At 48.2% G+C, this 16,164-nt stretch overlaps 1 protein-coding gene across 1 annotated transcript in view; it reads right to left on the bottom strand.

The window, feature by feature from the left end:
• Positions 1–4,551: 4,551 nt before the first annotated feature.
• NFYC (nuclear transcription factor Y subunit gamma) overlaps positions 4,552–16,164 on the bottom strand; it is a 28,531-nt gene continuing 16,918 nt past the window's right edge. The window contains exons 5-9 of the mRNA XM_007952704.2: positions 15,254–15,427; positions 11,706–11,864; positions 8,721–8,828; positions 5,998–6,057; positions 4,552–4,671 (exon numbers count right to left, since the gene is read on the bottom strand). Coding sequence (XP_007950895.1) covers positions 4,552–4,671; positions 5,998–6,057; positions 8,721–8,828; positions 11,706–11,864; positions 15,254–15,427 — 621 coding nt within the window. The remainder of the gene's footprint in view (positions 4,672–5,997; positions 6,058–8,720; positions 8,829–11,705; positions 11,865–15,253; positions 15,428–16,164) is intronic.

Below are 16,164 nucleotides of genomic sequence, written 5' to 3'. Positions count from 1 at the left end.
TAACTGTGTCATCAGGGCTCCCTCATATCCCATTAAACCAAAAAAATCCCAAACTCACTGCTATCAAGTCGATTCCAACTCATAGTGGCCCCCTTTGGGTTTCTGAGGCAGTAAATCTTTACAGAAGTAGATTGCCCAGTCTTTGTTCCATGGAGCGGCTGGCAGGTTTGAACCTGCCAACCTTCTGGTTAGGAGTCAAATGCCTCAGGCACTGAGCCATCACAGCTCCTTTCATACCCCCACTGTTGTTGTTGTTGTTGTTGTTGTTATGACTCATAGCGACCCTCCTTGGGTTTCTGAGGTGGTATCACTACGGAAGTAGATTGCTCAACCTTCCTTCCGAGGAGTGGCTGGTAGGTTTGAACTGCCAGCTTTCTGGTTAGCAGTCAAGTGCCTCAGGAACTATGCTACCAGAGCTCATACCCCATTGTTGTTGTTGTTGTTGTTATGTGCCGTCGAGTCAAACCCGACTCATAGCGACCCCTCCTTGGGTTCCCGAGGCAGTATCACTACGGAAGTAGGATTGCCCAACCTTCCTTCCGAGGAGTGGCTGGTGGGTTTGAACCGCCAGCCGTCTGGTTAGCAGGCAAGTGTCTTAGCCACTATGCTACCAGAGCTCCCCATACCCCATTAGGTCACCCACCCAAGTCAGGGAGGTGCCGATTCAGTCCCACCCTCATCTCGGATTGAGACAATTCATACCCCATTAGGTCCTAGAATTGTCTCAAGCCGAGATGAGGGTGGGACTGAATCGGCACCTCCCTGACTTGGGTGGGTGCTGCATGCTGCCCCCTTGTGGCCAGTTGGCAGAACTGAGTGCCGAGAAGGGCCAGCCAGGTGGTCAGTTCCTAATCCCCAGGGCCTCTAGTCTCCAGCATCCTACACACAGGGCCTCGGGCAAAGTTATCCGAACCACCAGAGGTCCCCAGACCGGACCCAATTGCCCTATGTATTTCACACATATTCAGGGCTAGGCCAGCAGCTTTGGGGAGTGCAGGACAAAAGGCACACACAATAAAAGTTCATCTATAGCAAGGCTTGCTTTCTTTCACTCCTCCGCCCCTTTCCTCCCTTGCTCCCCAAAGCCTTTGCCCTAAGAGGAGCTGTGTTTGCCCAGGGGCTCAGGAGACCAGCGTTTTGGTTTTGAGTCCACCCCTAATTCATGCAGTGACCTTGGGCAAGTCACTGTGTTTCACTGGGCCTCCCATGACTCCATCTGTAATGCAGGGATCAGGATCAGCGCTTCCTGTCTGCCTGCAGGGTCACCGTGAAGATCACCAGGGCAATGCTGTAAGTGCTAGGAAAAGTGTCTGAAGATTGCTCCGGATGTAAGGGGATCAGTGCTGGGTATTAGATAGGGACACTCTTGGGCTAGACCAAAGTGTTTGTTTACACCCTGATGGGCCCCGCTGGCCGGGCAATTTAAAGGGAACGTGCTCAGCAGGACAGATGCTTGCCAATCAAAACTGATCAAAAATCTCCAAGAAATGTTAGTCTATGGGACCAGTCCATTGACTAGTCTGAAATTCCAAACACACTTGGCTTTTTAGGTATGGGTAGAAGAGCAGCAAGAGGGCAATGACCTCCTCACGGGGGTTAGCCAGCAGCAAGCCTTCTCTCTGCTCAAGGCCAGTGCCCCTGGGCTCTCTCCCCTGCGTTCTCTTCACATGGGGCTAGGCATAGGCACTCAGCCTTCAGTGGATAATTGCTGACCGTGTGATGTCTCATTAAGACATATCTGGATACAGGACAGTGGGAAAAGGCAGATGACCCCCTTCTGAGAAAAGTCCAGAGTTGGAATGAAGATAACTGGATGCCAGAAGAGCAGCACTGAGCTTTCGAGTCAGAAGCAGGGGCTTGTGGGGGTTGTTATTGTCCCTGATTCGCTGTTCATAGGGCAGACCTGCTGACATCTCACCACTCACTCACTGCCTGCTTCCCCTACCCTGATGAGCCTAGGTTACCATGTATCCAAAACCTTCAAACTAGGAACATGATAGCCTTTGCATAAGAATGTTTTTTTTTTTTTTTTTCCTTTTGTAGTATGAATTCCTGCTCTCTTTTTGCTTTGGCAGCCAGGAAGCTCAGGGTCAAATGTGAAATTGAATTCTAACAGCTCTGTAAGTCTTTACCACCAACATATCTGTGTCCTTGTTTTCTGTAATCCTGATTTCCTATTCCATTATATTTTTCCAAATTCTAATTGGTCATATTTTATTACTTCATTGTATATATCTTCATTGCAAAGTACCTCAACCATTCTTGTGCAATGAGGTTTTGTATACTTAGTAAATGAATTAAAATGAAACAGATGATATAGACAAAGCACTCCATAAACTACTTTATAAACGTCTAGCAGATATGGTCAGCAGAAGCCTGCTTCTATTCCCGAATCTGGAAGGAGCGGAACTGACCAGAACTGAAGCTAGGCAAGATAGTCAAGCAAATCCATGAGTTTTGGGGAGCTCCGGGGGGGGGGGGCTGCCAAGAGCACTAGTGTTCTCTGAATCTTCACTAATTCTTGAAAACCAGTTCATGTCCTACCACCGTAGTTTATTTGTTGTTGTTGTTATGTGCCGTCAAGTCAGCCCTGACTCATAGCGACCCCTCCTTGGGTTTCCGAGGCAGTATCACTACGGAAGTAGGATTGCCCAACCTTCCTTCCGAGGAGTGGCTGGTGGGTTTGAACCATCAGCCTTCTGGTTAGCAGTCAAGTGCCTTAGCCACTATGCTACCAGAGCTCCCGTAGTTTATAGTGGGAGATAATTGGTGAGGGAATCTTAAGAACATGGGGGTCAGACAAGAAATCATGTCACGTAAGCCTCTTCCCTACTCTGCCGCACCCTTGAGAAGTCCCAAAGAGAAGCGAGTTGTCCCAGGTTCTGTAGTCTATTACCATCAGAGAAGGAATTGATACCTACTTTACCTGGGCCCAGTTCACTGCTCTTTCCTTGGTAACAGGCCTTCTTCTGTCAAGAGCCCTGGTGGAGCAATGGTTAAGCTCTGGACTAGTAACCAAATGACAGTTTCTGCTCCACAGGGGAAAGATGTGGCAGTCTGCTTCTCTTCAGATCTACAGCCATGCAAACCCTATGGGGCAGTTCTACCCCGTTATGTAGTGTCACTATGAGTCAGAATTGACTCATCGGGAATGGGTTTTTGGGAGGTTTATTCTAACTGTAAGGATGACACAGTGGAGGTAAGAAAGACGGTTCATCACTGGTCCCTACAGCCAAGGGACCGGTAGAATGTCCTTCCTACCCTCCCTGCTTCAGTATGCCATCAGCAGACCCTGGCTGTAGAACCTTCTGACCTGCTGGCTGACAAGTGGTCTGCACTACCCTCCAGAGCACACACGGCCAGTGGGAATGGCCACAAGCAGCAGCAAGTGCCAGCCTACAGCAGGCAGGGGAAAGTAGTTACCCGGGTCCTTATTTGTAGACAGGAGCCAGCATTCTCCATGAGCGATGCACTCTTGACCATCACCCAAGCCAGAGCACAGCTGAGTCTGACATGTGTGCAGCCGTCCAGTAAAAAGGCAGGAAGGCACCTCTGAGTAGCAAGTGGATTCTGATGTGGCTCATTTTGACCATCAAATGAAAACATCAGTTTGAATCAGATATGAATGCAACTTAAGTTCCCTCAGTGTTGGACACCCCCTTCATCAGGGGCCCCTCTCCTTTCCAGCCAAACTGAAGGCAAGAAAATCATTCTAAGCCTTTCCCAAGCAAAGTGGCCCCATGAATGCTCCCAGACACAGAAATCCAGACTCCAAATTATCTAAAATGAGATTTATTGCATTTCATGCAGTTTGAAGTCCATGCAGCAAAGGAGACTAGCACAATTTTTAATGCATTTAAAAAATTAAAAATGGGAGTTGGGGAGAACTGGGCAAATGCACAAAGTTCTAGTCTCCTTGGGTCCCTGGGAGAGAAGGGGTTGGGACTGAAACCATTCATTCCTCATGGGGAATGGGTTTATCTTGTAAGGAATGTTTCTATGGCTCTGGATGCAAATATACAGAGCAGGGGGGTAGAGAGAGGACCATTAGTGAAAAAGCAGGTACATACATTCACCTAATATAATCTGAGGGTAGAAAAAGGTGGCAAATCCTGGGAGCAGCAGCTGTTCCAAGAGTTAGGAGATGGTAACGTACACCCCTGGGGAGGTCTGCTCCTGAAGGGCAGTGGCGGTGAGAACCAAAAAATAAAACGCAAAAGAAAAACTATTTCTTCAACCACACTCTTCGAGAAGATGCCATAAATATGTTATTTAATATTTTCATTTCATAGCATTGGACACACAGCTTGACATACTGAAATAGTGATTCCTTGGGGGGAGGGGGAGAATGGAAAAAAAGGAAATAAAAAATATTGCATCTTTCTGTTGGAGAATCTCAGCCCCCAGGCGTGGGCCATAGTGCACCAGTGTCCTAGCCTGCAGGAGGCGCTGAGGTCAGCCGGGTCCTCTGGGGAGGGAGTCTGTGCCCATTGCCCAGGGCTGTATGGCAAAAATTGTGTTGGGTGTCCTTGGCCTTGCCAGCTTAGGCCCTCAGTCGCCGGTCACCTGGGGGGCCTGCCCGTCGGAGGGCTGGTTGGCTGACTGGATGAACATGGGCTGGGCGAGGTCCTGGCCTGCAGGCATGGTGACTTGCTGGATCTGGTAGAGCTGCTGCGAGGGGTGGAGAGGAGAGAGTGAGGTCACCCCTGGGAGAGGGGCATGCAGCTCCCTATGGGCCTCCAATTGGTTGGGGGCCCCAGAAACCTCAACCACCACCCACTGCAAGGCATCCGAGGGAGGAGAGGGTGTGGAGCTCTGCTGGGGATGGGAGCAGCAGACACAGGAGGCACCAGCCCAGTGTGAGGGTGTGTGTGTGGTGGGCAGGGATGAGGTGCAGGGAGTTGAATTTCCTGTGGCTTTCACTTCTCTGGGCTCTGCCTCTCCCGTTAGCTCAGAGCCTGGAGCTTGCTGCACGCTGTTCCTCTGTGACAAACACAAGCAATTCGAACCACTGTACCAGCAGCTTGGAAGTCAGCATTTCCCCAACTCTTGGTAATCCTCACTGGCTGGGGCAGTGTGATTACCCCCTCTCCTCCTTTCCTCGGAATAGCTGGCTCAGGCTGAGACTAAGCTGAACCTGCGTTTCCTACATGGGCCCTGCTGAGGAGGCGGCCTGGGACTACACACTTACAACAGCCAAGACCCATGAGGGACAGAGAAGATGCTCACACAGCCACTTAGGAAGACTAGGGGCCAAATGGCCACTTGGTTTCTCAAGTGCCTCCAAAAGAAACCAAAAGTCAAGAGTCCGACAGGAGGCAGTCCCTGAGCCTGGCACCTGGTGCTGGCAGAAGGCAGAGTGTGTGTGTGTGTGTGTGTGCACATGTGGAGGGGGTAGGGGGTGGAATGGGGTCCTGATACCGGCTCCTCTTCCTTCTAGGCAGCAGAGAGCATAAGCTTGGGCATGTCATCCTGTCATATGTCCCCTGGGTCTCCAGGACCTTATGGTGAAGAGAAAGGGGGAGGGAAAAGGGAAGATTCCTTCCTTGTGTGGGTTTAAAATTACTGAATTCCGGGCACTGAGGGAGTTCCAGAGGTCACATGTTCCCTGCATTTCAACTAATCTATGCTATTAAGCAGCAGCATGGCTTAGAGGGAAAAATAACCTAGAGAAGGAAAAAAGAGACCAGCATTCTAGTCCTGGCTCTGCAATGAACTCTGAAGTGAACTTAGGCATGGAATATCCATCTCTGGGGCTCAGCATACTCATCTGTAAAATGGGGATATGGGCTATAAAATGTCTTAGATTATTTTCAGTTCCCACAAGTCTATAAATCTAAAGGATACATAACTTAAAGACAACTTTTTTTTTTTTTTAACAATTTCTGTCCATTCATAGTTACTAAAGGATAGGACAGTTGTCTTAACCATCCAAGTCCAGACACTACCCCTCATGTAACACCTCCCCCTCTACCTTGCCCAGGCTGGGTGCCCTACCTGTCCATCTGTGAACTGGCTGAACTGCTGCTGTCCTTGCTGGACCTCTGTCTGTGTGATCTGTAGGAATCAAGATGACAGAGGAGGCATGTCAGCTGCATAGCCTGATCCACAGCCCATCAGCCTACCACCCAGAGTATCATAAAATGTGAAATAAGACGGTGCACATCAAGTGCCCAGGATGAAGCCTGGCACAGCAGAGGTGCTCAGTAAGCAGTAGGAAAGCAAGAGACCCTCCCCCTCCCCAACACTGAGGGCTACCCAAAGAGTTGACACCACAAAGGCACACAGAGGACCCCACAGGACACAATATACACTTCCACCCACCAAAAAACCAAATCCACCGCCATCAAGTTGATTCTGACTGATAGCAACCCTACGGAGTAGAAGAGAAGCATCCTGAAGGATTTCTAAGGCTATAAATTCTTTACAGACGTAGACTGCCGTATCTTCCTCCTGGAGAGGTTGATGGCTTCGAACCACCGACCTCTCATTTGGCAGCCCAGAGCTTTAACCATCCCACCACTAGGGCTCCCTACAGTTCCCACACCCACCCATCCACTCATCCTGAGGTCTTCCTGAGGTTTGAGGCTCAAGTCAAACAGAAAACCTAGCTTCTAGGTGCTGACCTGACATGGTTTGGGCAGGAGCCCTAAAGCCCTGTCTTTGGTCAATGAAGGCAGGCAGTAAAACACTGGGCAACGTGGCAAGTGGTCCCTTTTAGTCTTGGAAGGTGGGCTCTAAACCAAACACCTATCATCCAGATTATCGGACTGGAATATGAAACACCCTGGCAAGCAGGAGGCTTTGGCCCTGGAGGCAAACCTATGAAGAACTTTTTCCGAGAAACCACAAGCTGCCCTCTGGGCCAAGGGAGGGGAAGAAGACAGCTCCCCCGCTCCCCCCACTCCCCCGCCCCGAGCCAGGGGTGGCGCAGAGGGTCAAGTAAGGAAGATGTTTATCACACATACTTAAAATCTTGGCTGGGGTTTTATTTAAATAGATTTTAAAATGAACTTACTGACAGGTAGAACTAGTACATAACCACAACTGTTGAGGACAGCCCAGCAGGAAAGAAGACTGCAGTTAGCGAGTGTGCATGTGTCTGTCTGGGCAACGTCTGACTACCAGTGTCCTCTGTGTGCCATGTCCTAGCATCAACACAGCCAACTGCAAGGTAAGGACTGTCCTCTCCTGTGTCCTCACAATGGCCCAAAACCACCCCTGTCAGGCCCATCCAGGAGGCTACAAGGAGCAAGAAAGGGGGAGACTGTGAAAGGGTTTCAGAAAGGTCTCAGCACTATGGTCTTGTTTAGTCTCTCTCTTCCCACCAGTGTATAAGATGCCAAGGCAGGTGCTAGATGTAGTCTTTATACCACTAGTGAAAAGTAAGCATTCAAGAAATGCCTGCAAAGTAAATGAATGAGTTTGGGACACAGAAAATACCCCTCCTGGATAAGGAGTTTAACTGCCCCGTGGCCATCAGGACTGCCATTCTCCTCAGCTGAGAAGAAAGTTTCATTTACCTTTAAATTCTATTTACAGATGATTTTTTTTTTAGCATTCACGCAACAAATATTTGCTGAGAACCTAGTAGCTGCCAGACTGTCACAATGACAACCTGTTCTTAGGGAGGCTTTAGCTTCCCACAGGTGCCTCCGTGCTCCTCCTCTCTGCACACCCAACTAACTCTCCAATTTTTGGTTTTCTTTTCTTTCCCCAAAATTGACCTCCAGAGAACCAAGAACCTTTCTCTTCTCATTTCCTCCCACAACCATGCCATAAACAGTTTTTAGATCCCAGAGAAGAATCTTATAAAAAAAAAAAGGGGGGGGGGGGGGTTACACAAGGGTGTGCCCAGTCTTGTGACCTGAATCAGTGTAGGTGAGCGCCAAGAAATCATGGAAAAGCCCAAGACTTTAGATTACCCAGGGAGGGGTTTACAAAGGGCCTTTTAATGATCCCAGAGACTATATGAAAGTCAGAAGCCTGGTTTTTGGCTCATTCCTCTTATTTTCCCAAATGAGATCTGCTCTACAAACTGAGCTCTGTCACCACCGTCAATAGATACATCACCAGAAACACAACTGGGCCAGACAGGTCCAGCTCTCAAACGATCGCTGTTTTTTTTTGGGCTGAGGCAAAAGAATCCATTATCATGTCTCCCCCCTTGACCAGCATTCCCCCACCCACTGCAAACGATGCCCACACCCCCTGCCCCATCAAGCCCAGGGAGGCAGCTCTCTACAACTCACGGCTTTGAGTATCTTAGGACATGAGAGAAGAGAAGGCCAATTACTCTGACTAGGAATGCATGACAAGGAAGGGCGTAAAATCTAAGCTTTCCAAAGGGCACAAAAGGTGCCTGGACACAACAGCTATTCAGGTTTAAAGATAGAAACGTGGCCTGATAATGAGGCAGCCTGTCAAAATGCTTCCTATAGTCAAACAGGCATATACACACATTGGACTTTCTTCAAGTATCCTCAAGGTTTCCCCCTGCATTTCTTTGCTCCTTGACAACACGACAGAGACACATTTTGAAACCAGTCCTCCAATTACCCACACCTGCCCCTTGGGGTAAAGAACAGTGGTGAAGGGTGTGGACAGGTCCTCACTGAAGGATGAGGTGGTGAGAGAGTTGTGGGCTAAGTACCCCTTTCCAGATAGAAGCCAGATCCTGCTGGTCCTCAACTCAAGCCGGGCATCTCTGGGGCACATACCTGTTGGGCATTGGTGGCAAGTGTCTGGATCTGTCCTTGCACAACTTGGGTGCCTGATACAGGCTGGGCTAAGCGAATATACTGCAGCTGGCCGGCATTCAGCTGCACCTAAAAGCATGGGGCAAAGACAAACAGACCACAGGAGACTGAATGTAACTTCCAACAGGCAAAGTTTCTATGCCCAGTGATGTTATTACCCCTGGCCACCCAAGCCCTCCAAAGAAGCCCACCCTGAAGGAATGTCCTTTTTAACAGAGGTCAAAACATGCAAAATCAAAACATCCCACTCCACAAGTCACGCAACCCAGAAGAAACTATCTGTTCCCTGTCTGGACCTTAGAACAAATTCCCAGAGGCTCTTGCTGCCTAAGCAAGAACAGCATGCATGCAGCCTCACCATATGCTGGCTCTTGGCTATTTGATCACAACTCATCTTAGGCATTTACCCCAGGGTCTGTCTGACAGTCAAGATGCCTGCACCAGGGCTGACTGATCCAGTTCTGCGAAGAGCCCAAAGCATCTTGCGTAGCCTGCAGGAAAGATCTGGCCTGCTTTACCACCACTATCCTCAGGGGCTAGGACTAACCGGGGTCTGTGGGACTTGTAGGATCCTTAGTGTTCAGCAGCAGTTTCTGGCCAAACACCTCCCAAGGGGAGGCTGAATCAATAAGCCTTTCACAGAAAACCCCATCATGGGAAACCAAAGCAACAAAGATGCCCTTAGAGTCCCTCGCACTTAGTATTAAGCCTCAGATAATACAATAATACCACATGCTGCATTTAATTGTGTGCTAAAAGCCTTAACTCAGGCTCTTAACGCTTCAGTGTACCATGAAAGTATCGGTGCTCCCAGCCTGGGGATGAAGAGAGGCCCAGGCAGTTACAGTGTGAGAGGAACTATGGCCAGAAGAGGGTTGCGGACACCCACCCCCAGGACTGGGGGGCAAAGAGGCTCTGGGAGCAGAGGCACATCGGGTCATCTGCCTGTCCAGCCTGCCTTTGTTGTAGCGGGAGCTTCCTGAGGCTGACAGGCAGGGGTCCTGCCTCTTTGCCCTGGAGCAAATATCCCCCCTTGCCTTCAAGAACAGACTTCACTGCAATGAATTTTACTTCCCAGAGGAAAATGATGAAGGGGTGAAGGCAGACTCCTGTATGTTAAGGCCAACTGCTTCCCTGAAACGTCCAGTCTCAAAGAGGATCGGAACCCTAAGAAAAGACTAGCTCTAAAGTTCTTGGCAGACCTTCTAGGAATTACCAGTTTGAGGCAAGATGGAGGGAGGGGAGCATCTCAAAATCTAAACCAGTTAAGAATCTGATTCAAAGAAGACAGGGCAAGGGGACTGTGACCTGCAGTCATTTCTTTTCTGAGAATGTGCCAAGAGAAGCTGCTGAGAGGTTGTGGGCCAAGTCTAAATTCCCCACCTAAATCCCGTAATGTGGTTTCCAGGCAACAGCATTAAGTCTCTTATGCGGATGAAGGCAGTTGGGCAGAGGCTTGGGAAATCTCATCTGCCTTAAGTGACAGTAGCTGGTCCCAGGAGAAACCAGAACACCAGCCAAGGATCACAGGATGAAAGACTGAAGGCTTGTTCCAGGAGTGGAGTTAGGTGTACTGAGAGCCACAGAGATTTTTTAATTTTCTAGCTAGGAAGAGGAGCTCTGTGCAGAAACTCATATGTGACTGAAAAACTGAGCTGAAGGGATCCCAAGCTGTTCTTAGAAGAATCTCTTATTTTAGGCTTAGGTTAAGATGCTTTGCCCTCAGTCCTCTCCCGTAGGGATAGGTCTGGGCATCCTCACAGCACCTTTATGTTCATTACAGAGTAAGTAAGCCTACCCCACAGGCTTTCAGAAATGAAGCAAAATTTCCTTCCAGGTCATCACCATTACAAGCACTCTGGTGAGTTGCCGAAAGAGCCTAGAAATGTAGACTCTTACAGAAGGTGTCTGAGACCAGTGAAGACAAAGTTGTGAATTCTGTAACACACTTTCTAGATCAAAGCTCTGTATACCAAGGGGTTAAAACACTTTGAGTTAAATTCACTGGAACAGGGGAACTCTTCTCTGGCATAAATGAACTTGTCTTGGTGCTTTCATATGCAAAAGTAAGAACCATTCAAGAGAGAGATCTTGGGTTTGGTGGCTGAAACAAAGAGGCAAGGCAGAGCTCAATCACTTAAAATTGATGGTGGCATGTGAGAGACAGCATGTGAACAAGTGCCTTCTCTAGGCCTGTAACGTCTAACTTAATAAGCAGAACAGCTCCTAAAATAGGGCTCAGGATGGTTTGGAGAGGTTTTTTTTTTCCTTCAAACAAGAAGTGGTAAACCAAGTCCAAGTGAGTTTCTATACCTGTCTGCAATTCATTTGTAATAGAACAGGGGCAGGAAACAGAAGGACTGCTCATACCACAGTTTATGGTGGCAAAATGGCCAACGTACAGACCACAAGTGTTAAGGACATTTTTATAAAAGAACAAGTACAAGTAAAATAGCCAACAAATCTAAGAAACGAAATCCCTCCAGGCACACAGGAAGCAGCAGTCCACAGTGAAGGAATGGATAAGTTAAATGAAAGCCAAAAATACACTTTACTGCAGGCTCCACTGGGAACTGACTCATGAATATGCAACAAGTGTATTTATGGCTCTCCCTTGTACACCTCCCTCTTACTCTCTGCTAATCAAGACAGGCCTGCCTCACAGGACCTTTGGGCTTTGGCATGAGATAGTAGTTACAATGATTGCTTGGCATAGGTGAAGTGAGGGGAAATCAAGAGGTGCTGCCCCACAGTGGTGGACCTGGACTAAAGGAAAGCAGGGAGTAAACACAGTGAAGCAAGGTGCAGTCTGGGGGTAATGGGAATACAGACTAAAGAGAGGGAGTCCAAGAGGGAGGAGGAAAAGAAACCCTATGTATGCATAATCTCCAAGCACTTCCTGTTACAAAGTTGAGAACAGCGCCATGCAGCTCTGGGACAGCTTACCGGGATCTGCTGGATCTCTCCCGTGTTAGTGATGATCTGCTGCATCACCTGCATGGTCTGCCCGGTGCCACTCTGTGCCTGCTGGGTTTGGCCCTGTGGCTGTGCCTGCACAATCTGCACCTGCTGACCTTCTCCAACCTGCATCGTCACGGGTGTGGTCTGAAAAGAGGAGTCACGAGAAGCCTGACTGAGCTTAGAGCCAGTAGGATTACCAAGGCGTTAATAATGAGCATTTAAACGAGAGCAAATCCCCTCCATTAAAGCCTCAGCTCATCTCACCCCTAATAACAACACTTAACCCCTACAGTCCTTCAGGCTTAAGAGTATTGTTAGAGTTATTCTTCAAAATAAAAGATGGGAAAGTCAAACGGAGTTTCAGACTCATAGCACAGGGTATTTGCCTAAGCTCCAAACATCAAATCTCTACGCCTTAAATGCTGCAGCTTTCACAATCCCTTCAACGATGGCAACGCTTATATGGTGTGCAAAGAACTGAAAGAAGCCATGTTAGATGGGTTGAGTCTAGTGCGGAGAAGGTTAAATGGAAGGCAAAACTAAACAGAAACTGGGGTCAGTATGAATTTACTACTAAGCTGAGGGTCCTGGGCTTTCTCCTTTGACATGCAAGACACTGGAAGGAAAAGAAACCACTTGGTGCATTCCTGAGGCTGGCCCGGTGCACCCACAGCGGCTTTCACCCTGAGTAGAGTGGCAGAGTAAGTCCTGGCTACAGCAGTCAGACAGCTACTCTGCACCACAGCAGCTTCCCACGGGAGAGGTAAACACTGTTAGGACGGTAAAGGATCCAGATTCTAAAGGGAAGCTATTTAATAGAATTTAATAAGGCAAGCCCTTTAATGTTCTAGAAACAGGAACCTCAGCTTTAAGGAATTTCAGTCTAATATATATGACTTGGCAGATCTTATGCCTCTCGTACAGTTCAGTGATGAGAGTTCTAGGAAACTTGCTCTTCTGACAGGTGGCCAAGACTTGAACTGTCAAAAAGGTTAGTCATTCCTAGACTACCTAGAGCAGTGAGCTCAGCCTACCTAACACTCTGGTGATGGCTGGGGAGGAGGGGGTGCTTTAAAACTACACCTATATTCTCAACCCTCTGATCTGGACATCATCTCTCTGTGCCCTGAATCACGAATCACCTCAATACAATTTTGGGAGTCTCAATGGACCATGGACTTCAATCGATGTTGCTATTCTGATGTTCTTATATTCTGGCTGCACAGATGTACTGGACATAAAAACTATGCATCTAAAATTCTAAGAGAAGGGAATGTGTTCTGGAAACTACTGATGAACATTCAAGGGATCACTAAAGAGAAATTACTACAAATTGGAGGAGGGCGAGGAAAAAGGATGACAGAAAGGTCTATGTAAAACTATCTGCAATGGGCTAGGACAACAAGGAACATCTCATTCCCATACTTGATTTTCAATTCAGCTTATTCTCCAAACCTCTAGGAATAAGTTTCCAATTTTATGACAGAAAACACAGAACTCATTTTTTTTAAATAAGCTTTCTTACCACCTTTGCTTTGGGAGCTCTGGTAGCATAGTGCCTAAGGCATTTGACTGCTAACCAGAAGGCTGGCAGTTCAAATCCACCAGCCACTTCTTGGAAGGAAGATGGGGCAATCTACTTCCGTAGTGATACTGCCTCGGAAACTCAAGGAGGGGTCGCTATGAGTCGGGTCCGACTCCAAGGCATATAACAACAATAAACCACCTTTGCTCTAATATGTATTCTGTCCTACAAAGGATATCTGCACTTAACTTGAAGTACTCATCACTACGGGCCCAGGGAGGGTGTAACACAGCACACGGCCACCGTGAAGCAGCAGGACAGCAGAACAGCTGGGAGATGCTGAGGGGTCAACTTCATCATCCTCACAAACCTCAGCAGCTCTAAAGTGAGCAGGACTGGGTGGCAAAGAACAGCATAGACAGAATTCTTGCTGACTTAAAAAAAAAAAAACACATTGCCAGCTCATCACTGTACTATAAAACAACCCAGTTTTCCCAAGAGGATTTCTGAGGTATTTCTAAACCATTTCAGGAAAATGAGGGCTTGTGTTAGCATGGCAGCTGTCAAATCACGTTATGGTGTGTCCTGCTGTCAGGGCACAGCAGCCATGAGCTTCTTAGGATGATCAGCCAATCAGAGTCAGTCCCTGGCAGGCTCCCTTGAAGTTAGCTCTGTAAAGGGATAAAGCCTTCGGCAGGTAAAGCTCCCACCACTGCAAAGGTAAACGCACTAGCCAAAAAGGTCCCTTAGGCATCACAGTACTGTGAACTGCCCTGAGGCAAGGACTGGGCTGGGGTCGTCTTTGAAGCCCTGCTGCCCAGCACGGTATATGGCATAGAGCAAGCATTCAATGCATTTTTGTTATATGGATAAATAAGCAGAGAATAAATCCTAAAATCATAATTCACTCTCTTCCCCCATTTTTTTTTTCCTTCTAGGTGATCCCAGCTCCTTCCCAACATACTTATGGCTGTGTCCAGGATGGTCCCCGCCTCCCTTTTCAGTCTTGCCTAAGTGTTCCCCTGTGCCAACCACACTTTCCCACCACCTCCAAGCCTTTGACTGCACTGTGTCTTCTACTGGGGATACCCTCCTCCCTCTCTTTATGGGATTAACTTCTGCTTCCTCTAAGACTACTCATACTATTCCCTTCAGGAGCTTTCCCTGATACCCTTTTTGATCACTTCCATCATGTCTTTGTTAAGTGCCCCTTTTGATGTGCTCCCATATGCCCTGTGCACAATTGTAGCCTACATTTTTTTCACATGGTGGTGTAATATTTAAGTATGTCTCCCCCAACTAGACTGAGAGTTCCCTGAAAATAAGGACTGTTTTACTCATGCCTAGAACTTTACCCCAGAGAAGATGTTCAATATCTGTTTGATGAATCAATAAATGAATGATTGGCAGGAGTTTAGCTTCAGAGCTCACAGACGGAGTTCTCTAAAGCCTCTCACAACCCCTAGCAAACAAAGATGATACTGCTACCACAACCGTATTACCGGGGAGAGAAAGATCCCTCTGATCACCTCTGTAGAAGAGCAGGTCACCTGACATAAGCACGGGGGACAGAGAAATGGGGGCAGGGGGGAGAGGAGAATGAAGCAAGCTGGCACTGATGCCTGATCTCCCTCTTCAATGGCACACACTTTAATTCTGGGGAGACAGACAGCAGGCACAGAATCCATTTCAAATACCTTCTACAGGGATCTCAGTACTCTTCATGGGGCCATTCTATTTTCTCCCTTAGAAAATTTTTGAGCTTATATGGATCCTAGAGAACATCTTGTCCACAGTGCTTTCCTCACTTGACCCACAAGGAAACTGAGGCCCAGAGAGATGAGGGTTAATGATTCATCTTTGTGACTGAACCTAAGGAGAAGTCCCGATTTCCAGACTTCAAATCCAGGGCTTGATAATGACTGGGCTGCTGTCTGCCCTAGTCCAGCTTTCCACATCCCAGCCCTAAGCACTCCTGCTGGCCGGGCATCCTCGGCAGCTCACAGACCTGGCCCTGCTGAGGCTGTGCGATGATGATCTGCCCAGGCTGGATGGTGGTCGTGGAACTGGTTGTCTGCTGGCCTTGCTGCTGCCCCTGGACTTGAACGGCAGTGGGCTGCTGAGCCAGCGTGAAGTAGTACTGGACGGGCTCGGCAGGAGTCACAGACTGGCGTACCTCCTCCTGTGGGGTGGAAGGAGAGACAGGTAAGAGGAAAAGAGCCGACTCAGCAGCAGCCACAGTGAATTTCCACTCTTCACCAAACAGGCTTTGTGTAGTAGCCTGCTGAATGCTGAGCTCTCCACATTTGAAGGCAAGGGAAAATAGAATTTGAAGATACCAGTTGTGCTAAATCAAACTAAAAATAACAGATTCCATAGGCTTCACAAAACATACAGGCAATTTTCTGAGTACAGCGTAATCACCCATTGTCTGATGAGTTGCAAATGGGCAAACAATTACCGTAACTAAAAACCACGCACCAGCAGCACTTGTCAGTAAGTGCCGTCAAGGCCCGTGATCTGAGAACAGTGCTAACCGCAAGTACTGGGAAGATGCTACCCAAGTACAGTGTGTCTCAAGGCCTGCTCCACATGGGCAGTGCTCTCCTTATGTTGCGCTCCACCTCAGGAAGGACAGAGCAGCAGAAGGGGAAACGGGTTTTCCTGGGTTGGAATTTCAGAATCAAGTGTTAGGATCAAGAGCACTAGTAGTCAAGTGGCCAGCTTTTCATAGCATATTGAAAGCTGTGTGGTCACTGAGGGACCTGTCTACTCATCGTCACATCTGGTTCTGGTTGTACTTAGCTAAAGAAGTGCAACCCAGGGGCTTCATGGGTAGCTCTCTGCTGGCGTGCTGCCTTCACTGACTAGGGAGGTCACATTCTGTCCGATCTGCGGGGTGAAGACAATGTTCCTTCT

Source organism: Orycteropus afer, unplaced genomic scaffold, assembly GCF_000298275.1.
Source record: "Orycteropus afer afer isolate SDZICR_OR568_19922 unplaced genomic scaffold, OryAfe1.0 scaffold00355, whole genome shotgun sequence".
NCBI classification, from domain to species: Eukaryota; Metazoa; Chordata; class Mammalia; order Tubulidentata; family Orycteropodidae; genus Orycteropus; species Orycteropus afer.
This window is presented reverse-complemented; position numbering and strand designations above follow the sequence as displayed.